The sequence below is a fragment of the Ornithorhynchus anatinus genome, chromosome 5, assembly GCF_004115215.2.
Source record: "Ornithorhynchus anatinus isolate Pmale09 chromosome 5, mOrnAna1.pri.v4, whole genome shotgun sequence".
In the NCBI taxonomy this organism is placed as follows: Eukaryota; Metazoa; Chordata; class Mammalia; order Monotremata; family Ornithorhynchidae; genus Ornithorhynchus; species Ornithorhynchus anatinus.
In genome coordinates, this window is record NC_041732.1 from 63,776,505 (window position 1) to 63,802,112 (window position 25,608).

The following is a 25,608-nucleotide window of genomic DNA, read 5'->3' on the forward strand; positions in this document are numbered from 1 at the left end:
TTTCTCCTCCTGGTCTCTCATTCTCAGACTCCTTTGTGGGCTCCTCCTCTGCCTCCTACCACCTGTCAGAGTCCCTCAGGGCTCAGTCTGGGTCCCCTTCTATTACCTATCTGTGAGCAGGGAATGTGTCTGTTTATTGTTCTCTTGTAATCTCCCAAGCACTTAGTGGAGTGTTATGCACACAGTAAGCACTCAATAAATAATGACTTACTGACTGAATCACTCTCTTGGAAAACTCATTCGCTCCCATGGCTTCACCTACCATATCTATGCAGATGATGCCCAAATCTCCAGCTCTGACCTCTCTCCTTCTCTGCAGTCTCACATTTTCTCTTGCCTTCAGGACATGTCTACCAACACCTCAAACTTAACAGGTCCAAAACAGAACACTTCATCTTCCCAATCAAACCTTGCCCTCCCTCTGACTTTTCCATCATATAGACAGCACCACCATCATCCCTCTCTCACAAGGCCACAACCCTGGCACTATCCTTGACTCAACTCTCTCATTCAACCTGTTGGTTACTAACCCTCCTTTCGTCTTCTCCCTCTCCCTTCTGCATCACCCTGATTTGCTCCCTTCATTCATCCCTCCCTCCCAGCCCCACAGCACTTATGTACATAGCTGTAAGTTTATTTATCTTAATGTCTGTCTCTCCCTATAGACTGTAAGCTCATTGTGGGCAGGGAATGTGTCTGTTTATTGTTGTGTTATACTCTTCCAGGCACACAAAAAGCACTCAATAAATATGACTGAATGAATGAATGAAATCCTGTCAGTTCAACCTTCGCAACATCACTAAAATCTTCCTTTTCCTCTCCATCCAAACTGCTACCATGTTAATCCAAGTATTTATCCTATCCCTCCTTGATTACTGCATCAGGTTCCTTGCTGGAATCCCTGCCTCCTGTCTCTCCCCATTTCAGTCCATAGTTCACTCTGCTGCCCGGATCATTTTTCTACAAAACTGTTCAGTCCACATTTGCTCATTCCTCAAGAACCTCCAGTTCTTGCTCATTCATCTCTGCATCAAACATAAACTTTTTACCATAGGCTTTTAAGCACTCAATCACCTCAGCCCTCCTATCGCACTTCCATGATTTCCTACTACAACACCACCCAAACCCTCGCTCCTCTATTGGCAACCTACTCACTGTACCTCAATCTCTTCTATCTCCCTGCTGACCCCTCTCCCACATCCTGCCTCTGGCCCGGAACGCCTTCCTTCTTCATATCCGACAGATGTTCACTCTCCCCACTTTCAGAGCCTTATTAAAAACACATCTCCTTCTCCAAGTCCTCATTTCCTCTTCTCCCATTCCCATCTGCATCAACTGTGCACTGGGATTTGCATGTTTTATTCACCCCCTCCCCTGCCCCACAGCACTATATTCAAATCTGTAATTTAATTTATCTATATTAATGACTGTCTCACCCTCTAGATTGAAAGCTTGTCATGGGCAGGGTCCTCTCCCAAGTGCTTAGTACAGTGCTCTGTGAAATGCAACTGATTGATCAAGTGAACAGAAGTTTTAGAAAAATTGGGATACCAAGAGGGAGGTTAAAAATAATAGATGCTGCCTGGGGCAAATACATTAATATGAAAAAGGATTATCTTTTTATGTATGCAATGTGAAAAAAATTTATCAGTCTTTTAAATCATAAACACCCATTTAGTAAGGATCTCATTAATAGAAATATAATATTCAAAGAGAATAAAAAATTATTAATAACAATAATTGTGGTATTTGTTAAGCGCTTACTATGTGCAAAGCACTGTTCTATGTGCTGGATAGATACAAGGTATACAGGTTGGACACAGTCTCTCTCCCACACGGGGCTTAATCCCAATTTTACATATGAGATAACTGAGGCACAGAGAAATCAAGTGATTTGGGGGTCACACAGCACACATGAGGCAGAGCTGGGAATAGAACCCATGTCCCCTGACTCCCAGACCTGTGCTCTTTCCACTAGACCATGCTGTTTCCCCCAAATTACACATCCATATATCTATTTCTTTGGGCTAGTTCTCAAAAATAAAATTTCAAATATAATAAAGCAGCATTTCTTTGAATGATGAAATTATTCCCAGTCACCCTTCAAACTCCCTATGAAATCCCATAGCAGAGAGCTTGGGAACAAGATAATGATAACTGTGGTATTTGTTCATCACTTACTATGCTCCAAGCACTGTACTAAGGACTGGGGCATATTCATGATAATCACGTCAGACACAGTTTCCTGTCCCAAATGAGGTTCACAAACTAAGTAGAAGAGAGAAGCGGTACCAAAGCTCTATTTTATAGATGAGCAAACCGAGGCCCAAAGAAGTTAAGTACTTGCCCAAAATGACACAGCAGGCACGTGGCAAAACCGAGGTCCTCTGACTCCCAGGCTCATGCTCTTTCCACTAAGCCATGCTGCTTCTCGAGACAGTCAATAAGAATGACCAGTGGAACTCAAATGCCTTCACCCTAATCCCTTTTGGATTTTCAACTACATGGCTTTTCCTTTGTAAGGCCTTTGCTGATCTTTATATGTTAGGATGGAGCAGGATGGTCAGTGGACTAAGCACATTCTTTGTATACTAGTAAAGTTTAGATCTTGCTAATATCAGAAACTGTAGAACCATGATCAAGTTTTGTGAGAAAAGGGCCTTTCAAACTTAGGTTCCCTAAAGTCATCAAATCAAAGGGATTAGATATGCTTTTTAGGGTCAGACTTCCCTTTCTTAACTTTGTTTCTCTTTCAGTACTGTAATCTCTATTCTTTTCTTACAGTCCAAGTTGACCCAAGTCAATGTTTTCTCAGGTGCTTCTGCATGAACCATAGGACTTTAAAATAACCTGACTTTACCTCTGCCAGAATGGTAAGCAAGATGAATCCCGATCATTCAGGTTATGAATTCAGTTATGTTTCTATTAGGAAAGATGTCTGGTTTGCAAGAAAGCATTCCAAAGTGTGGTGATGGTCTTCCCTATGAAAGGTGGCATATGCACATAAGGTTTAGCAGATGAAAGAGGCTATTTTTTCATCAAAAATGAAATATTACCATTAAAATTAAGGTAATTTAAAACTTAAAAGACGCTTCAGCTTGAAAATAAGGAAACTTTTCAATGACCCTAATTAAGTTAGTTATAGAGCAGCAGCAGCAAGAGAATCATATTAAAAGAGAATGAAAAACACTTGTAAAGAAACTCCACAGACAAAATTATCCTCAGCTGTCATCTATCTCTACAGTTTCAAGCATGAAAGCTTCTACTTCAAAGCTACTTTAAAGAGAATTTCCTACCGAAGGATATGTAAATTGTTTTGCACACATCTGTCAATTTTTCTTATGCCTTTAAAACTTTTTTTTAAAAAAATTTAAAGCTTTTAAAAATGTTTATGGCTTTAGAGAAGCAGCATGGCCTAGTGGCTACATCACAGGCCTGGGAGTCAGAAGTACCTGGGTTCTAATTTTGGCTCCACCATTTTTCTGCTGTATGACCTTGGACAAGTCATCTAACTTCTCTCTGCCTCAGTTACCTCATCTGTAAAATGGGGATTAAGACTGTGAGCCCCATGTGGGACATAGATTGGGTCCAACCTGCTTAGCTTGTATCTACCTCAGCGCTTAGTACAGTGCCTGGCACATAGAAAGCACTTAACAAATATCACTAAAAAACTCCAAAAAAGTCCCCCAAATCCTTGGGCTCAGATTAGTCATTTAATTGATTACCCAGGCATGGCAGGCTTTTTGTTTCTTCTCACCCTCCTTCCCACTACCCACTGTTTGGACATTCTATGTTTCATTAGCTTCCTCACTGCAGGGTGGGCAGGGTAAGACTGAAGAGATTAAGTGACTTTATATGTTATTAGAGTGTACTCATTCATTCATTCAATAGTATTTATTGAGCGCTTACTATGTGCAGAGCACTGTACTAAGCGCTTGGAATGTACAAATCGGTAACAGATAGAGACAGTCCCTGCCCTTTGACGGGCTTACAGTCTAATCGGGGGATCTAATTGGTGTACTCGCCCAAGTACTTAATACAGTAGCATTAAGTATTAAGTAAATGCTCAATAAATACCATAGACTTAGCAAGAATTTGAAGGAGAAGGAGGAAGAAACTGTGGAACAGAACTTTGGGATTATTTGGGCTTCATTTCTCAACATGATCCCTAACCTTCATGAGCACTATGACGTTGTTGGCTGTCCTAAACAATGCAAACTTCACCTTTCTCCTCTGGCCTGGAATGCCCTTCGTCCTCATATCTGACAGACAATTACTCTCCCCCTTCTTCAAAGCCTAACTGAAGGCACATCTCCTCCAAAAGGCCTTCCCTGACTAAGCCCTCCTTTCCTCTTCTCTTATTGCCTTCTGGGTCGCCCTGACTTGCTCCCTTTAGTCATCACCCCTCCGAGTCCCAGAGCACTTATGTACATATATTTATTTATGTTAATGTCTGTCTTCCCCTCTATACTGTGAGCTCCTTGTGGGCAGGTAATGTATCTGTTATATTGTTATATTGTATTCTCCCAAGTGCCCTGCACACAGTAAGCGCTCAATAAATACAGTTGACTGACTGACTGACAGTCTATGTTGGGTAGGGATTGTCTCTATCCGTTGCCGAATTGTACTTTCCAAGTGCTTAGCACAGTGCTCTGCACACAGAGAGTGCTCAATAAATATGATTGAATGAATGAGAACAGGCACTGAATCTCCATTTTACAGATAAGGGAACTGAGGCACAGAGAACTGAAGTGACTTGTCCAAGATCACCCAGCAGACAAGTGGTGGAGCTGGGATGAGAAGCCAGGTCATCAGGCCTGTGCTCTTTCCACTAGGCCATGCTGCTTCTCCCCCATATGCTGATTCATTACTCCTACCCTTTATTCCACTCTGAATTTAGGAAAAACTGGTCACTTTATATAAAAGCCCTCGGAATAGTAGTAGCAGGAGGAAAAATCAATCAATTAACCAATCAACTAATAATAATAATAATGTGGGCATTTGTTAAGTGCTTACTATGTACAGAGCACTGTTCTAAGCGCCGGGGTAGATACAGGGTAATCAGGTTGTCCCACATGAGGCTCACGGTTAATCCCCATTTTACAGATGAGGCAACTGAGGCATTGAGAAGTTAAGTGACTTGCCCAGAGTCACACAGTTGAAAAGTGGCAGAGCCGGAATTTGAACCCATGACCTCTTACTCCCAAGCCTGGGCTCTTTCTATTATGGTAACCCTTGTGGGCAGGGAATGTGTCTACCAACTCTGTCTCTCCCAAGTGCTCATTACAGTGCTCTGCACCCAGTAAGCACATAATACCACTGATAGATTGTTTGATTCAGGGCTTTCTGTATGCAGAGCACTGTACTATGTGTTTGGGAGAGAACAATCCTGTTTCCTGCCCACAAGGAGCTCAGAGTTTAGATGAGGACAATAACACTAAAACAAAATACTGTTAGGGGATATGGAAGAGTATGAAGATATGGACACAAGTACTGTAAGGCTGGGGTGAATATCAAATGCTTAAGGGACACAGATCCAGGTCCCTAGGTAGTGCAGACTGTAAGCTCATTGTAGGCAAAGAATGTATCTGTTATACTGTAGAGAAGCAGTGTGGCTCAGAGGAAAGAGCATGGGTTTGGGAGTCAGAGACCATGGGTTCCAATTCCGGCTCTGCCACTTGTCAGCTGTGTGACTGTGGGCAAGTCACTTCACTTCCCTGTGCCTCAGTTACCTCATCTGTAAAATGTGGATTGAGACTGTGAGCCTGACGTGGGACAACATGATTACCCTGTATCTACCCCAGTGCTTATAACAGTGCTCTGCACATAGTAAGCGCTTAACAAATAGCAACATTATTATTATTATTATTACTCTTCCAACTGCTTTGTACAGTGCTCTGTGCAAAGTAAATGCTCAAAAAATATAGTTCATTGACTGCAGAAGGGAGGTCGAAAAGGAGAAATTCATTCATTCATTCACTCAATTGTTTTATTGAGCACTTACTGTGTATTTATTGAGCACTTGGGAAAGTACTACATAACAATAAACAATGATATTCCCTGCCGACAAGGAGCTTACAGTCTTGAAGGCCTAGTCAGAGAAAAGGGGGTAAACACAAGATATTCTAATTTGAAATGTAACTATTTGAACAGGGAAGGGGATGTCATAAATCTGGTTTCTTTTATTTTAGATCCTGTGCAGCCCTTGGCTAATATGCAGGAAAACATTCTGCTATCTTTCATTTCTATCTCTGAGGCTCTGCTGATACTTAAAGCCAAATGGCATTCCAAACATACACAATTTAATATTAAGTGTGTAAACATTCTACTGCAGAGTTCCACTCCTTGGTCACTGCAGAAAGGAAATGCCTGTGCTGCTGAAGAAACTGTTGTCAGTAAAACCATTGGTGTAACAATTATGCCATATCCTGATTTTGGAACCTGTATTTCTTTGTTTGCTTTGAAGAAACACACAGTTTATGCACGCTAGTGAAATAATTATACTCACAGCCAACAGCCTTGTAAAAATACTGCAACAACACCACTAATAATAATGTTTGGTCTTTCACAGTTTTTTTTTTCATGGAAAGACTGTAAAGCTTTTAGGAAACAATAATTAAGTTTTGCAGCAGCCCTGGCATGCCAAGTATTGTTACCTTTATTTCCCAGTTCTAAGAGCAGAGACATTGTTTTTGTTCTGATTTAGCAAACAAATGCTGTAGGGAGGAGCCAGTATTTTCTAATATGTTTGGGCAGGAGAATCCTGTTAGTGAGTTTTTGATGACATAGAAAACTACAGGAATTAACTTCAAGATCCATGGACCAGTTTTTTTTTGTTTTTTTTTTTTCAAATTTGGGGAGTAGAATGCTTTGTGAAATCTTTCTCCTTTTCCCTTTTTCTAGTTGGGGCTGCTCAAAAAATATGACTGACATTCAAATTCCTTCAGGAGTGATATTTCCAATTTTTGTGTCTAAGGGGCCTTTTTAGGCCCCTTTTCAATATAAATGACTCAATTGTAAATTTATTTTATCCAAAAGCAAAAATCCAGAAACCTTGGTGATATGACTATGCCCTCTCTACATCTTAATCTGTAGACTAGGTGATTTGCTAGTATGGATAATAATAACAATAATGACTATGGGATTTGTTAAGTCCCAGTCCCATACAGGACTCACAGTCTTAGAAGTAAAGAGAATAGGTATTGCATCCCCATTTTACAGATGAGGTAAATGAGGCACAGAGAAGTGAAGTGACTTGCCCAAGGTCACACAGCGGGTACACAGGAGCCAGGTTTAGTTCCAAGTTAGGCCAGGTTTAGATCCAGGTTTAAACCCAAATCCTCTGACTCCCAGGTTTGGGTTCTTTCCACTAGTCCACACTGCCTCTCCTAATTCTTTGACTCCTAATTTCTTTGGTTAGATTTGATGTCAAATATTATGTTTTCGCTCAAGACTTAAGTCGGAGACCAGCAATGATGAAGGGCAGAAAGATGGGGAAGAGTTAGGATTTCTGATCTGGTTCTGTTTTGGAGGGAGGAGTGAAGATATATAGAGAAACAGTCCTGGAAAATGTATTTTAAAATGTGGGGAATCCATTTAAAAGAAGTCCCCAAAAGAGCAACCCAAAGCAATCCCCAGGAGTTTATCCATTGGAATAAACTGGATAAAAACCAAGTCAAAATTTCAACAATGTTCAGATTTTATTTTAGTGTTCAATCTTATGATTTGCAAACAATACCACCTGCATGCTAGGCATTTCTCCAGGAATATTACCTCTTTCTGATATTTGTGAAATTATGTGTGTGCCCAAATGAATGTTTGATATCACAGTTTGTTGGTAATCATAGCAAAGGAATCCTGGTTTAATATAGGGTATCGGCCTCTAACGTGAATCCAAAATTTATAATTTTCAAATCGAGCTTTTAGGGTTAAGGTTTTATATTGGAGCAAGAATCATGACAACACAAACATCAGTGATGGGTCAAATCAAACTAGAGATGCCAATTATCCAAGAAAACAGAAAAAGTCTTAACAGAATTGGAAGTCAAGAAGTCCTCCAGGGAAAAAATATACGTATGACATTTAAAAATGACCATATCTTTTTTTTTTTTTAAATAGCGTTTGCTAAACACTTACTATGAGCCAGGCACTGCTGGGGTTTTAAGTGCTTAAGTGCTGGGGTAGATACAAGCTAATCAGGTTGGATATAGTCCATGTCCCACATGAGGCTCACAGTCTTAATCCCCATTTTACAGATGAGGTAACTGAGGCACAGAGAAGTTAAGCGACATGCCCGAGGTCACACAGCAGAATGTGGCAGAGTTGAGATTCTGACTTCCAAGCCTGTGCTCTATACCTTAGACTACATTGCTTCCTGCTACCAAGTTCCAAAATACATGTCAATTTAATACACAATAATGGTGTGATGAATCAACTGTGGCTGAATTAAGATCGATTCAGGAATTGACTTTAGATCTCTTAAAGTAGTGAAAAATGTAACAAAATGACAAAATTAAATTTTGAGGGGTTTGACCCAAGTTAAAAGAAACAGTGTGGTCTGGTGGATAAAGCACAGGACTGGGAATCAGAAAACTTGAGTTCTAATCCCAGCTCTGCTACTTCCCAGCTGTGTCATCTTGGACAAGTCACTTAACTTCTCTGTAACTCAGCTACTTCATCTATAAAATGGGGATTAAATACCAGTTCACCCTCCCCCTTGCCCAGTGACCCCCATGTGGGTCACAGAATCTGGGTGACTTAATTTTATTTCTTGACATATAGGAAGTGCTTAACAAATACCACAATTATTATTACTGTTATTAATTTAATAATGATATGGTGGAATAGAAATTGAGTTGAATTGGCACTGATCCTAAAAACACATATCCTATTAATTAGAGAAGTAGCATGTTCTAGTGGATAGAGCATAGACCTGGGAGTCAGAAGGACCTGGGTTCTAATCCTCACTCTGCCACTTGTCTGCTGTGTGATCTTGGGGAAGTCATTTCACTTCTCTGGGCCTGTTACCTCATCTGTAAAATGAAGATTAAGACTGTGAGCCCCATGTGGGTCATGGATTGGGTCCAAACTGATTATGTTGTATCTACTCCTGGGCTTAGAATAGTGCCTGGCACTCAGTAGGCACTTAACAAGTATCATTAAAAAATCAGGCAGAAATGCATAAAATCACATCTCAGACAACTCAGTTAGGGAGGCAGTGTGGCATATTGGGAGAGTTGCAGCCCTGGATATCAGAGTTCCCGGGTTCGAGTCCCGGTTCTGTCATTAATCCACCGTATGGCCTTGGGCAAGCCACTTAACCTCCCCATGCCTCAGTTTCCCCAGCTGTAAATTGGGGATAATAATACTTGAGCCCTACCTCACAGGGGTGTTGTGGGGAGAAAGTAAAAATAACACATGTCAAGTGCTTTGGTAACAAAAGCACCAAACAGAAACTCTCCCCCTCTAGACTGCAAGCTTGTTTGAGGGTAGGGAATATGTCGGTTATATTGTTATACTGTACTCTCCCAAGCACTTAGTACAGTGCTCTGCACATTGTAGGCACTCAATAAATACAACTGATTGATGGATGGATGTATAGATGCATTTAATAATCTTCCTTCATATTTGTAGGAATGTTGAGATCTTAACTCAGGGTGGGAGTGTAGCAATCTCTCCCAAATGTTACACGTTAAAGATAAAACGTTCCCTTTTCTCACCTTTTGTCCAACTGGGGCATCCTCAAGTATGAACTCGGACCTAGGCTGCCAAAAAGTGCTGTTGCTGCTTCAGCTCTGGAGAGACCAATTCAGTGCTGCCTACTTTAATTTGCATTAGTACTGGAGAAACCAACATGGTGTGGCCTATTTGCACTGGCATTAGCATTGGAGAGACCAAAATAGTTCTGCCTATTTGCATTGGCATTAGCACTGGAGAGACCAATATGGTGCTGTCTATATGCACTGGACTCAGCACTGGAGAGACCAATATGGTGCTGCCAATTTACACTGGGCTTTGATTTCATTTGTTTCATTCATTCATTCAATAGTATTTATTGAGCACTTACTATGTGCAGAGCACTGTACTAAGCGCTTGGAATGTAAAAATTGGTAACAGAGACAGTCCCTGCCCTTTGACGGGCTTACGGTCTAATCGGGGGAGACGGACAGACAAGAACAATAGTAATAAATAGAATCAAGGCGATGTACATTTCATTAACAAAATAAATAGGGTAATGAAAATATATACAGTTGAGCAGACGAGTACAGTGCTGAGGGGATGGGAAGGGAGCGGGGGAGGAGCAGAGGAAAATGGGGGGAAAAGAGAGTTTAGCTGCGGAGAGGTGAAGGGGGGCGGTAGAGGGAGTAGAGGGAGAAGGGGAGCTCAGTCTGGGAAGGCCTCTTGGAGGAGGTGAGCTGTAAGTAGGGTTTTGAAGAGGGGAAGAGAATTAGTTTGGCAGAGGTGAGGAGGGAGGGCATTCCAGGACCGCAATTTCCCGAATATGGGTATAATTCTTCCTGGAGGGCAACTACTATGGGAACATATGACTCATGGAATTCCCCAGTTGAGTTTCTAGGCTCACATAAAAGAAACCCAAAATATGAGGCATTTTGGGGGTCTCTGAAGCTTTAACTTTTCCTTTATTTGGATCTTGAGAAGAAAGTTCATAGCTCTAATTAAGGTATTTTATAAACTCTTCAAAAAAGTGCCTGTGAATGCTCAGAAGAGGGAGCCAAAGATTTCTCATTCTGACCCTTCTGAAGCGACCTCGAATCAAACCTCTTGTTTCTATTGTGCCTTTGACCCACACAGAAAAAATTACATCTTCAAAATAAAAATGAAATGGAGACATTGGAACCCTTAGTGCAAAAGGATGAACCTTAATTTCCAGGGTTGATTTCAGGGTTTTACTAACACTGTCATCTGTTGATTCTCCTCTTCATCGTAACAACAATTTCTCTAGAAAGGAAATCGGTCCCAAACTCTGTCAGTTTTACCTTCACGACAATTCTAAATCTGCCCTTTCTCCATACAAACTGCTACCATGTTGAGCCAAGCACTTTCCATAACCCGCCTTGACTACTGCATCAGCCCATTCCCTATTGCCCTCATCAGTTATTCCAGACGTTTAACTCCTCCTCAAACCCTTGTCCCCCTACCTCCCCCATCTCTTGCCCCAGTGACATGGTCGTGATCAATAATAATAATACATAATAATAATGATATTTGTTAAGCACTTTCTATCTGGCAGATGTTCACTCTCCCAACTTTCAAAGCCTTATTGAAGACACAACTCCTCCAAGAGGCCTTCCTTGACTAAACCCTCATTTTCCCTTCTCCCTCACCCTTGCACTTGAATTTGCATCCTTTATTCACCCCTCCTCAGCCTCACAGCACTTATGTATGTATCTGTGATTTATTTATATTAATGTCTGAGGGTGGGGAACGGGTCTACAACTCTATTGTATTGTACTCTCCCAAGGGTTTAGTGCAGAGCTCTCCTTCAGTATGAGCTCAATAAATATTATTGCTTGATTGATTACTTATTAATACTATAATGCATTACATTTTCTTTTTTTCAAGAGAATCTAATCAAGGGAATGCTAACTCAGAGGGCCACTTTACATTGTTAGTCACCGAATGCTTGGTCAAGTTCATAATAAATTCAATTTTGTTCATTCAAACAAATAAATGTTCATAAAACCCAGTTGTTTCTTGATAATAATTTTGATATTTGTTAAGCACTTACAATGTGCCAGGCACTGTACGAAATGCCGGTGTAGATACAAGATGATTGGGTTGGACACAGTTACTGTCATACCAGGGGCTCAACAGTTTTCATTCCCATTTTACAGATGAGGTAACTGAGGAACAGAGAAGTGAAATGATTTGCCCAAGGTCACCCAACAGTTAAGTGGCAGAGCTGGGATTAGAACACAGGTCCACGGACTCCCAGGCTTGTGCTCTATCCACAGCGTGGGGAAGCATGATGTTTCACTATTTACCCAGAACAGCTATAAAGTGAGGAAAATCAAAATTCAGTGGATTGGAAATGTAACAAGGAAGCTATTACAATACCTGGGGTGAGTTTTCGACCACCAGCTCAAAGGTTGGCCCTCGAGCTCCAAAGCGCAAAACGTCTCCGGGTTCCAACTTGACTGCGGCATTCTGAATGTGACAGTCATTGACAAATGTACCAGTGAGGGAGTTGAAATCCTGAAGAACAATGCTGCCCTCAGAGTCGTTAAATTCAATGAGAGCATGTTGATCATCAATACCTGGGGACTAAAATCGGGAACAAGGTTTAGAAATAAGTGCTGAAGGGGAAGCCAGCCCAAAGGAGTAAAGCTGATTTTTAGAGATGGTGCCAGGGGGGATGAGTAATAAATACTGCTCGGAGCACAGACTACTAGATGTGGCAGAAAGAAGGCAAATAGAATTGGAAAACTCCTATATTAAATATCTTTCCGAGTAATTGATTCAAGTCAATTTCTGTGATCAAACCAAGATTTGCTTTCAAATTTCCTGGAAGAGTAAAGGAAAAATGGCAACAGAAAACATTTCACAAAACAAGGACTAGCTTCAGCCTCCAAGCTGAAAATGGTCATGAAAAATCACCAGGACATCAGGGGGTCCTCAGAGGGGTTTTAATGCCTCCAACCTTGTGTGCTATTAAACTAAAAAGGACTAGTTTTAGATGTCCACCAAATGGCAGATTTCCTGATAAGCTTACAGACCTTCATCTGGAATGGTGAATTTTGGGTGGGCAGCAATTTTTCAAGGTTAAAAAACAAAATAAGCCCATGAAACCCAATCCTAAAAACTTTTATATTAATGGCCGTCTATATGGTATCTTCACAAGCTCCTTGTGGACAGGGATGTCAACTAGCTCCATCATATTGTACTTTTCCAAATTCTTAGTACAGTACCCTGCACATAGTAAGTGCTCAACATGAAGCATTTACTGATTTTTTTTTCCAGTTTCAATATGCTCTTGCAAAATATATGCACATGTTGCAACAAAGTAAAAAAGGATCTGAGCTCTAATCCCAGCTCTGCCACTTGCCTGCTTTATAAGCTTGGGCAAGTCACTTTACTTCTCTGTGCCTCATTTCCCTCATCTGTAAAATTGGGGATGGAGACTTATGAGCCTTATGTGGGACAGGGATCAACCCCAGTGCACAGTGCAGTGTTTGGACTTGGTAAGGGCTTAACAAATGTCACAATTATTGTTATTATTACTATGTGTTTATATTTCCCATTATGGTAGTCTGGGAGTGAGGTTGGCCGAGGAGTGGGTGTAGCATAGTCACATAGGAGACAGAATATTTAAAAGGAAAATCTGGAGTAATAAGAAAAAAGCTGAAGTGGAAGATGATCTAAAAAACTAGCTACAGAAATTCTGGAAAGATGTGTTGTGATGGAATTAGTGTAATCAACTTCCACCAGCATCATCAATTCCTCTGTTGAAAGCAAGGGGTGAAAGAAGGGGAGGCATTGAGCTTTGTAAATTTCAAAGGTCATCAAATCAGTCAATCAGGCACTTACTGAATGCTTAATGGGTGCAGAGCACTGTACTAACTGCTTGGGAAAATACAAGGAGTTGGTACCAATTTTAAAATTATATAATAATAATAATAATAATAGTATTTGTTAAACACTTACTATGTGCCAAGCTCTGTTGTAAGCGCTGGGATAGATACAGGTTTATCAGGTTGGAAGCAGTCCCTCTCCCAAATGGATGAGGTAACTGAGGCACAGAGAAGTGAAGTGACTTGCCCAAAGTCACACAGCAGACCAGTGGCAGAGTGGGGATTAGAACCCAGCTCCTTTTGGCTCCCAGGCCTGTCCTCTATCCACTACGTCGTGCTGTAATTAGTCAATTAAGAGACAGCTATAAGCTCTGTAACTATAGTGGCACAATAATAAATCTGCTCTGCTCAGCCTATTGGAGGAGGGAATTTCCTCAGGGGGTGCCCATTTGTGCCAAGTTGTTGGCTCATGTAGGCAGGGAATGAGTCTACCAACTCTGTTATAGTGGACTCTCCCAGTAGCTCAGGACAGTTCTCTGCACGAAGGGTTCAATAAATATGACAGATTGCTTGATTGATTGGGATGCAATTCAGATAGAAGATATTTAAGTTCTGTAGGATGGAAGAACCTCACCCTACAGAGCACTAGCACTATATTTTTCCTGTCTGGCACTAGTATGAAATTAAATGTGCTGAACTTCAGCCTCACCACACATCCTGATTACATTTTTAGTAGCACTGACTTCTTGGAATGCAGAAGTGCCAGTCTTTTCAGAAACTCAGACACACAAGGCTTCATCATTTCCTTATGAGAAATGTGATTCGAACTGAAACCTGGCCATTTTTAAAAGTTTATCTGCAAAGTCATAGCTTGTCTTCTAATGCCCCTCGTTTCCCATAGATGTAATATTCCTTTTTTGAACTCACTGCCTAAGGCCCATAAAGCCTAATATCCCCATTACACTTTTTCCCAAAGGTCATGTAAATTAAAACTTTATCCTTTGAAAAAGCACAGTGCTAGCTTTTCATTTTAACATTCCAGATGCTATATTCTCTCAGCTGCGGGCATCCTGCATAACTTAGAAGATTCTTACAAAACTTTCCAGTTTGGTGTCCTTCATGTGGGCTATTTTTCAAGTGAAACAAGCTTCATTCTCCTCCAAAGTTAGCAGTGACTGACTTGAAATCACAGCATAGTCTTCTTCATCATGGGGAACATTGCTAGTAAGCAAGGGGCCCTGGGATAATGGAGTTAGCCAGCAATTCACAGGAAAAGGGGGAAAAATGCTTATTAAAATACATTTAATGTCACTTCAAGATGGCTCTTGTATTTTGTACTCCAAAGATGATGCACTATTGAAAGTTACAGAACTAACACTGAAAATGAGCAGTGTTATGAAAGAAGGAATGGCATGACCTAAAGGACTGTAGCATAAATGAAAGATGCAGAAAGCTGAAAGGCAGGAGGAACAGTGCTAAATTGAACCCAAAATGAGAAGAGGTGATGGAAAATAAATTTTCTTGCAATTTCTGTTCTTTGTTTTTGCCTGATCTGCAGGTTTCCAGCTCCAGTTTTAGCCGACAGCTAAAATCTGAATTGATTCTGAAGCCTCCCCAGAGGGCAGAATGTTAGCACAGGGTAGAGGCAAGTTTGGAAGACTCTGGCACTACTAACTTTTCAGTTAAAGTTTACTGAACTATTAGATAGACCCCCCACCTTCCCCCACCCAAATGGAAATACCCTAAATTCTAGCACAAATGTCAGAAGATAAAGAGGCAAGACAGATCTTAACAATATTTTTGCCCCTGGGGAAAACTTTGCATAAATGGCTCTCTCCTCATTATAAAGTAAACCTCATAATAAAGGACTATCGATCGCCAGAGTCAATAATAATGATACTCTATATATGATAGTTCAGCAGGTTTAAGAGACAGATAGTGGTAACACTTTTAGATAATATAAAATGATGACGTTAACATTGTGCATGTTCAAATCTCCAGAGTTCTCCCCTCCCACTCCTCCCCTGCCACCAGGAAGTCAAATAATAATAATAATAATAATGATAATAATTATGGTATTTATTACCATAGTGCTTACTATATGTCAAGCACTGTTCTAAGTGCTGGGGTATATAAAAGGTACACAGGTTGGACACAGTCCCTGCCCCATGTGGGGCTCACAGTCTTAATCCCCAGTTTATAGATGAGGTCACTGAGGCAAAGAGAAGTTAAGTGACTTGCCCAAGGTCACACAGCAGATAAGTGGCTGGACTGGAATTAGAACCCACGCCCTCTGATTCCCAAGCCCATGCTTTGGCCAATAGGCCATGCTGCTTTTGTGCATAGCCAAGATGGGCTCGGGCATCTGAAAGATATGTGTTTGTCTACTCTCTTCAGGCTTGGATTTGAGCAGGCTGAGTTGGGCCGCAGAATTCAGATCTGCCAATTGTGTGCCCAGTGGATGATGAAGTTAGCTGTGCTTTTTGCTCTTTTCCAAAAGGGGAACAGCATCATCTCTGATCTGCCTCTAACCTTCATTCATTGATCTGCCTTCATTCATTCATTCAATCCTATTTACTGAGTGTTTATTGGGTGTAAAGCACTGTACTAAATGCTTGGGAGAGTACAATATAACAAAAATCAGACACAATTCCTGCCCAAAACAAGTTTACAGCCTACAGGGGGAGATAGATAATATAAATAAATAAATTACAGATATGTACACAAGCACAGTGGGGCTGGGAGGGGGGATGATCAAAGGGAGCAAGTCAGGGCGATGCAGAAGGGAGTGGGAGAAGAAGAAAGGGGAGCTTAATCAGGGAAGGCCTATTGGAGGAGATGTGCCTTCAATATGGCTTTGAACAGGGGGAGTAACTGTGTGTTCAATTTGAGGAGGGAGGGAGTTCCAGGCCAGAGGCAGGACGTGAGCGAGGGGTCGGTGGTGTGATAAACAAGATCGAGGTACAGTGAGAAGGTTGGCATAGCCTCCCTGGTGACATCATACGTCATGGAAACCTTGTCCCTGGAAGCTCTCCCTGGGGGCCTGGAATCCTGGGAATTTGCCTAGCTTGCTAGGTGAAAGTAGCCTAACCCTGCCATCTTTATGCTTTCCAATTTGGACTATATTCATTGGCTTGCATTATTTACAGCTCAGAAAAATAGCTTAGTCCAGAGGAAAATATGTTTTGATAGTCTATCCTTTTGGACCTTTGGAAAATATATCATATAAATCCCAGAGGGAAACTAGGAAAGTGACAGGTTTCCTTTCCAAGAATGAAATGGATTTATCTTGAGTCAATATTTCTCTTCTGACTAGTGTTTCTCATTCCTTATAACAAAACCTGTGGGCTTAAATGCAGTCTGACCTACTCAGATTCTAAGGATAGGTCTCACCTTCTGACTACCACTCTAATGCTAATGACTCTCACATTAACTACAATTTCCAAATGGCTTGCTAATATCTGAATGCCTCAGAGCTTACTTTCTAGGTCTCCATTTCACAAGCCACAGGTTTGACTAATATTATGTATTAAAAAGTGGCTTGGGCTTAGAGGAAGACCCTCTAGGCCTCATAGCTGCTTACTACGAAGCTATCACCCTGCTGGGAAAAGACTTTCCACTTTACTCAATACATTTAGTCAATTTTTTTTCCTTTAAGCACTTGATAGTCACCCCATCCTCAGGCCCACAGCACTTATGTACATATGTGTAATTTATTTTAATGTTTTTCTCCCCATCTAGGCTGTAAGTTCCTTTTACTATGAATTTTGTTGTATTCTATTCTCCCAAGTGCTTAGCACAGTGTTCTGTACATAGTACATGCTGAGTAAATACCATTAATTGGTACATTGATATTTAATGCTATCTCCTTTTTTAACTTTGACTCCAAATATTTCCATCCTCTCCTTAATGTTCTTCTAAGAGGCTTTTACCAATATTTTTATTGCTCTCTTCCTCTCCTATTTTCCTATATCTATCAGTAGAAACCAGAAAACAAGCCACTGTTACTAGGAACAGATGAATTTCATTTTTTTAATGTTATTTGTTAAGTTCTTACTACACACTGTATTAAGGACTGGGGTAGATACAATCATTCAATTGTATTTATTAAGCACTTGCTGTGTGTAGAGCACTGTACTGAATGCTAGTTAGGTTGGATACAGCCCACATCCCAAGTGGGGCTCACAGTCTTAATCCTCATTTTACAGATGAGGTAACTGAGGCACAGAGAAGTTAAGTGATTTGCCCAAGGTCTCAGGATTGGAACCCAGGTCTTCTGACTCCCAGGCCCATGCTCTATCCACTAGGCCATGCTGCTTGAGAAATTAAAGTCACTGTTGTTCATTACTGGTTGAGAGCTGACTGAACAACACAAAGAAGACATAGATGCTGGCTCCTGGTTTACCACCTAAATTAATCTAGAGTCATTACTGAGTAATAATGATCTTTTGTTCTTACCCTTAAAATAAGGTCTGAGTTTTCATGCCTTCCAATGGTAGTGATGTTCCTCAGGACAAAGATGCTTTCGGGGCTCTTTAAAAAGGCTTTCATGATCTCTGCTTTTCCTGTAATGTTTTCATCAAAAGGTAATTGGGTTATTCATTCAATTGTATTTGTTGCATGCTTACTGCGTGCAGAGCACCGTACTAAGCACTTGGGAGACTACAGTACAACAATAAACAGAGACATTCCCTGATCACAACGAGCTGACAGTCTAGTCGAGGGGGGGGGGGGGGGAAGAAAGGGGAGGAGATAATGGTAGTTTGTTTCATTATTCCAGCATTATTTTGTAGAATGAAAAATCACCCAGGAACATCCCATTAACAAGGAGACCATACACAGCATGTGCCTAAATATAAATAAAATGTGTATCCTTTCCAAGCATATTTACAATAATCTTGCTTAACACCCAAGAGTCACGTCCACAAAGTCAGGGAGATTTAGGGTTGAGACAGTGATTATTTAGGCCATACCTCCTGAGCACGTCAACTGTCCCTAACTTCTGTTTGGTTTTAATGGAAAAGACCTGACAAAACAGTTAGTTCTTCTCTAATGTGTGTTGTCATTCTATGTTGTAATCAGAATGCTACTGAAAAATTAGGGAACATTCTTCCCTCAGTGTGCATCTTTCTGGACACAACACGGTATGGAGTCAAAAGAAACAATCATGGTCATGGGCTGGCCTGGGCAAAAGCAGAGTATTACAGCAGGAGTTTATTTTAATGTGAGTTTCAGATAAAAGAACAATCTGTATCATGCCTTTTTAAGAATCTAATAAAATTCCTCTTAGTCTTCATTTTTTTTCCATAGTGATTAACCAAAAATTCCTTTGACAATTTTGCTGGTGGGAGAGTGGGTGGAGTGGTGATACTGATGGTGACTTCTGGTGCCAAAGAAGAAGTCTGTGGCAGGTATTAATTTTCCGCAGGATGGCTCAGAAATATAAAATGATGCCACTGTGAATTTTTAATTCTGAGACACTCTGCTTTCCTAATTATGATGAAAAATATTTCACAGTCCTTACAATTGAAAACTATACCAAGTATTATGCTTAATGGAAAAGCTATCCATTTTTAATTATAAAATGTCAACTTAGGGAGGTAAATTGCAATTATATAGAAGAATTCTCCATAGTACAACTCAATCAATCAATCAATCATTGGTATTTTTTGAGCATTGTGTTCATAGAACTATACTAAGCACGTGGGAGAGTACAAGAGAGTTGGTAGACATGATTCCTGCTCTCAAGACTTATAGTCTCGTGGGGGAGAAAGACATTAAAATACATTAAATTCAGGGGAAGAACAGAGTATATGACTATGTATGCAAGTGCTGGAGGGATAAAGTAGCATCCAGCCCGCACACTTCGCTTCTCTAGCACCAGCTTGCTCACAGTGACCCAATCTCATCTATCTCGCTGCCGACCCCTTGCCCATGTCCTCCCTCTGGAGAATTCCCTCCTCTTCCATATACACAAGACCTCCACTCTCCCCTACCTTCAAAGCCCCATTAAGGTCACATCTCCTCCAAGAGGCCTTCCCTGGCTTCTCCTTGGATCCCTCTCCCATCTGTGACCCTCAGGCATTTGATATTTGCCCCACTCTCAGCCCCACAGCACTTATGTACACATTTATTAGTTACATATTACTTTTTTAAATTTATCTTAATGTCTGTCTCTCCCACCAGACTGTAGGTCTATGGGCAGGGAATGTGTCTACCAACTCTATTGAATTGTATTAATTCATTCAATTGTACTTATTGAGTACTTACTGTGGACAGAGCACTGTAATAATAACAATAATGATGGTATTTGTTAAGCCCTTAGTAAGTGCCAAGCACTGTTCTAAGCACTGGGGGAGATGCAAGGTTAACAGGTTATCCCACATGGGGCTCAGAGTCTTAATCCCCATTTTGCAGATGAGGTAACTGAGGCACAGAGAAGTTTAGTGATTTGCCCAACATCACACAGCTGACAAGTGATGGATCTGGGATTAGAACCCACGACCCCTGACTCCCAAGCCCGTGCTTTTTTCACTGAGTCACGGGGCTTCTGTACTTAGCACTTGGGACAGTGCAATTAAACAATCAGTAGGCACATTCCCTGCCCATAATGAGCTTACAGTCCATAATAATTGTGGTATTTGTTTAGTGCTATGTGCCAGGCACTGTACTAAATGTTGAGGTAGATACAAGGTAATCAAGTTGGACACAGTCCCTGTCTCACACGGGGCTCACAGTCTTTTCCCCATTTTACAGAGGAGGTAACTGAGGCCCAGAAAAATGAAGTGACTTGCCCAAGGTCACACAGCAGACAAGTTGTGGAGCCGGGATTAGAACCCAGGTCATTCTGACTCCTAGGCCCACGCTCTATCCACTAGACCATGCTACTTCTCCATTTCTCTTGTTGATTGCATCTTAATCAATAAGGGAGCTTTTTGAGTGTCTTAAAGCCAATAGTGAGGAATTTCTGTTTAAGGCAGAGATGGATGGACAACCATAGAAACTCTCTGTGGCGTAGGGAGATGTGTGCAGAATGATACTTTAGAAAAACATTTCAGGCCACAGAGTTAAGTACAAACCAGAGAGGAGAAAAGATGGAGGCAAGAGAGGTCAGGGAGGAGGTTGATGCAGTAGTGGAGGCGAGAGATGACAAATGATTGGACAAGTTTGGCAACAGAATTATGGTAATTGTTAAGCACTTAATATGTGCAGAGCACTGTTCTAAGCGCTGGGGTAGATACAGGGTAATCAGATTGTCCCACGTGGGGCTCACATTTTTTACTCCCCATTTTTACAGATGAGGTAACTGAGGCCCAGAGAAGTTAAGTGACTTGGCAAAGGTCACACAGCAGACAAGTGGAAGAGTCGGGATTAGAACCCACGACCTCTGACTCCCAAGCCCGGGCTCTTTCCACTAAGCCACGCTGCTGGAGAGGAAGGGGGGAGATTCTAGAGATGTTGTGAAGGTAGAACTCACAGGGTTGGAGAAGCAGCGTGGCTCAGTGGAAAGAGCATGGGCTTTGGAGTCAGGGCTCATGAGTTCGAATCCCAGCTCTGCCACTTGTCGGCTGTGTGACTGTGGGCAAGACACTTAACTTCTCTGTGCCTCAGTTCCCTCATCTGTAAAATGGGGATTAAGATTGTGAGCCCCACGTGGGACAACCTGATTCCCCTATGTCTACCCCAGCGCTTAGAACTGTGCTCGGCACATAGTAAGCGCTTAACAAATACCAACATTATTAGGGTTTGGCAATGACTGAGTGAGGGGGTTGAATGAGAGAGATGAGTAGAGAATAATGCCAAGGTTGTAGACTTGTGAGGCAGGGAAGATGGTGGTGTTGTCAACAGTGATAGGGACGTTGGAAAGAGGTTTGAGTGGGAAGATAAGGAGTTCCTTTGTATGTTTTTTGAAAATCTGGCTGCTCGTGAATAATTCTATCGTGAAGGACATTTGCCCGTAGACCTACATGTAGTTAGTTAGAATCCATTCCAGAACCAACCCCAGAGTGATGTTGAACACAGCACATAAGTCAAAGCCACATTGTAAATCCCTCTCAGTCACCTCCCTCCTCCCGTTTCACAGCACCTCCCCCGCCCCAGCCCCCACGTCCATCTCTTCCCCACCCCCATCTCATCCTCCCTTGTTCCCGGGGACTTTCTTTCCCTTCCCTCCCTGCACCTTGGTCACTCCTCTGATGGTGGCTCAGTGGGAAGCAGCATAGCCCAGTGGAAAGGGTCTGGGCCTGGGAATCAGAGGACAAGAGTTCTAATCCCCACTCCACCTCATACCTGCCATGTGACCTTGGGTAAGTCATTTAACCCTCAGCACTCAGAACAGTGCTTCACACATAGTAAGCGCTTGACAAATACCATCATTATTATTACTCAGTACCCTTTTAGGTCACCTCTCAGGGTCGCACCTGGAGAGTTTCCAGTACTCTACCAGTCTCGTCTATGGGAGGTAGAGTCAAGCAGAGACATATGTATTCTATTCCTGGCTTGGGCAGGGGCTAGCGAGTGGAAGGCAATCTGCTACAAATCAAAACTCACCTGTGTTGGGCAGAGCGGCATGGGAGAGAGTCAAGGGAGAAGACTCAGGTTTACTGCACGGAAGGAGGCAACGGTAAACCGCTTCCGTATTTTTACCGAGAAAACTCTATGGATCCACTACCAGAATGATTGCAGGTGGAGGTAGGCGATTCTGGAAGAGATGTGGTCACGGCGGCGCTATGGGTTGGACAAGACTCGACAGCATAAGACAACAACAAGCCCTTTTGGTCCCCTCTCAGTGTCGCACATGGAGAGCTTCCAGTATTCTACCAGGCTCAACTACGGGAGGGAGAGTCAAGCAGAGGCCTGTCCATTCCATTCCATTCCATTCCTAGCGTGGGCAATGGCTAGAGGGTGGAAGGCAGTCTGCTGCAGGTCAAAACTCACCTGTGTTGGGCAGCAGCGGCATGGGAAAGAGTCAAGGGTGGAGACTCAAGGTTACTGCGCTGAAGGAGGCTATGGTAAACCACTTCCATATTTTTCCCAAGAAAACTCTACGGATACACTACCAGAACGATTGCAGATGGAGGTGGGGAGTTCTGGGGGAAGTGTGTCCATAGCGTCGCTATGGTTCGGAGACGACTCAACGGCATAAGACAAGACCCTTTGGGTGCAAAATGGGAGAAGAGGTGAAATATCACTGTTGGCTGGTATTAATGGGGAGAAAGAAAAGGGAGAGTAAGAGAATCTGCACCCTTTAAAAAAACTAGCCTCACAACATAAACCCTAATTACCCCAAACTCTGAGAACTACAGACGAATAAATGACTAGTCTATGACCATTTACAGAGATGGCAAGAAATCAGTGGTAACTTTTTTTTCAATCCTCAGGCCTCAGTTACTGCTATTATACATAACAGAGGAATTCCAGGAAATTTCATTCTCTAAAATAATAATACATTGGTGACATTGGACATTTGAATTTTAATCTTTGTAAAGGGAGAGACAAGTCTTTAATCAAGTATAATAAACTCACAAATGTTTGTTAAACAGGCAATATTGTAAAAGAAAGTATGTTCTGCAGGAAAACACTGGAAAATAATAGTGCTATTAAAATGCACTTTCTTTGGCCAATACCATGATTCAAATGTGTTTGTGGTTTTGTGAAATGAACAGAAAATGGGCTATAGAATGATCAGGTCCAATATAACCAGGAAGGAATAAATCTTTCCTATAGAACCAATCACCTTTAGTCTCCTGGATGATTTAAAGTATATTTAGTTTGTTAAGCAACTGAGAAGCAGCATGGCCTAGTGAATAGAGCCCAGGCCTGGGAGTGAGAAGGACCTGGGTTCCAATCCCAGTTTCACCACTTGTCTGCTGTGTGACCCTGGGCAAGTCACTTTACTTCTCTGGGCCTCAGTTACCTCATCTGTAAAAGAGAGTGAGCCTCCTGTGGGACAGGGTCTGTGTCTAACTTGATTACCTCGTACCTAGCCTCGTGCTTAGTACAGTGCCTGGCACATAGTAAGCACATACAAATACCACTATTATTATTCTCATTACTGAACAATTCAAATAATATCTTTCCACAAGGATTGTATGAGGCAATTTGAATGGGTTCAACAAATAGTTGAAATGGAGTTTTACTAGGCAACAAAAAGTGCCAAACATTGCATCAGCAACATAGCTACTAATTAAACAATCTCCATTATCCTGAATACCCTTAGTCCAATATCTAATCAAAGTATATTTTTAATTGAATATTTTTTTCAGAAGAAAGAGGAAGGCCATACGTATGATTGCATGAAATCAAGAGAAATGAGTTGTCAGACCAACACCACCATTGGAACTTATGGTCCTTTAATCCTATACTTGCTACTTGTATATATGTATACTTTCATTATTTATATAATTATCTTTACATTGAATTATTTGTTCAGCTATTTCACTTTGATGTGCTTGTACTGCTTTCTGTTTTATTCTTGTTCTTCCTCTGGCTTTCATTTTCTCTAAGTCATTTTTGACTTTCAATCCTATTAGAGTGTACATTCCTTGAGGGCAGGGAACATGTGTATTGCTACTGATAAACTCTACCGTGCCTCTTAGTTCAATTCTTAGCACTTAGTAGGTGCTCAAAAACTACCAATGATTTGTTTGAAATACAGTACCACTGTATTTAACAGATTCATTATACTTGTGAGGGGCTTGTAATTATTTATAGAGATTGGGCGTTGGGGGGAAACTTGCTCCAAACTCTTTTAGTGAGTGGTCCACACCTGCTGTCTCAAATTCCTCTCCTCCAATTCTATCCTTGATCCCCTCCGACGTGGCTTCCATCCCCGTCAGTCCGCAGAAACCACCCATCCAAAGGTCACCAATGATCTCCTTCTTGCCAAATCCAAAGGCCTCCATCCTAATCCTCCTCGACCTCTCAGCTGCTTTTGACACTGTGGACTACCCCCGTCTCCTGGAAAAGTTATCCAACCTTGGCTTCACTGGCTCTGTCCTTTCTTGGTTCTCCTCATCTCTCTGGCGTTCATTCTCAGTCTCTTTCACGGGCTTCTCCTCCCCCTCCCATCCCCTAATTGTACGGGTCCCTCAATGGTCAGTTCTTGGTACCCTTCTATTCTCCCTCTACACCCACTGCCCTTGGAGAACTCATTTGCTCCCATGGCTTTAACTACCACCTCTATGTGGATGATACCCTAATCTAAATCTCCAGCCCTGATCTCTCCCTCTCTCCAGTCTCACATTTCCTCTTGCCTTCAAGACATCCTTACTTGGATGTCCTCCCCTCACCTCAAATTTAACAAGTTCAAAACAGAGGTCCTTATCTTCCCACCTAAACCCTGTCCTCCCTCTGACTTTCCCATCATTGTAGATGGCACCACCATCCTTCCTGCTTCACAAGCCTGTAACCTTGGTGTTCTCCTTGACTCCTTTCTCCCTCATTCAACCTATATATTAATCCATCACTAAATCTTGTTGGTCCTACTTAACAACACTGCTAAAATCCAACCTTTCCTCTCCATCCAAATTGCTTCCACCTTAATATGATCACTCATCCAATCTCGGCTGGATTACTGTATCAGCCTCCTTGCTGACCTCCCAGCCTCCTGCCTCTCCCTATTCCAGTTCATACTTCACTCTGCTGCCAGGATCATTTTTCTACAAAAACATTCAGGACATTATTCCACTCCTCAAAAGATTCCAGAGGTAGCCCATCCACCTCTGCATCAAACGAACACTCCTCAGTATTGGCTTTAAAGCACTCTATCACCTTGCTCCCTCCTACCTCACCTCACTTCTCTCCTTCTACAACCCAGCCCACATACTTCGCTCTTCTGATGCTTACCTTCTCACTTGCTGCCAACCCCTGGCCCACGTCCTGCCTCTGACCTGGAAAGCCCTCCCTCATATCTGACAGACAATTACTCTCTTCCCCTTCAAAACCTTATTGAAGCCTCATCTCCTCCAGTTGGTCTTCACTGACTAAGCCTCCCTTTCCTTTTCTTCCACACCCTGACTTGCTCCTTTTGTTCTTCCCCCCTCCCAGCCCCACAGCACTCATGTACAATTTCTTG

General features: G+C 41.9%; 1 protein-coding gene and 1 non-coding gene across 7 annotated transcripts in view; one reads left to right on the forward strand and one right to left on the reverse strand.

The window, feature by feature from the left end:
- The window catches only part of FHAD1 (forkhead associated phosphopeptide binding domain 1), a 111,628-nt gene that overhangs the window by 83,387 nt on the left and 2,633 nt on the right, over positions 1-25,608 (reverse strand). For 5 of the 6 annotated variants that reach the window (XM_029066844.2, XM_029066841.2, XM_029066839.2 and 2 more), the window contains exons 2-3: positions 17,991-18,097; positions 12,079-12,285 (exon numbers count right to left, since the gene is read on the reverse strand). In XM_029066844.2, the coding sequence (XP_028922677.1) occupies positions 12,079-12,285; positions 17,991-18,083 (300 nt within the window). In that variant the 5' untranslated portion in view covers positions 18,084-18,097. The remainder of the gene's footprint in view (positions 1-12,078; positions 12,286-17,990; positions 18,098-25,608) is intronic. The other variant, XM_029066843.2, reaches the window with a different exon arrangement.
- Positions 21,935-22,072, forward strand: LOC114812480. Its single transcript, XR_003760133.1, has one exon. It is a non-coding gene; the product is annotated as a small nucleolar RNA SNORA7 (small nucleolar RNA).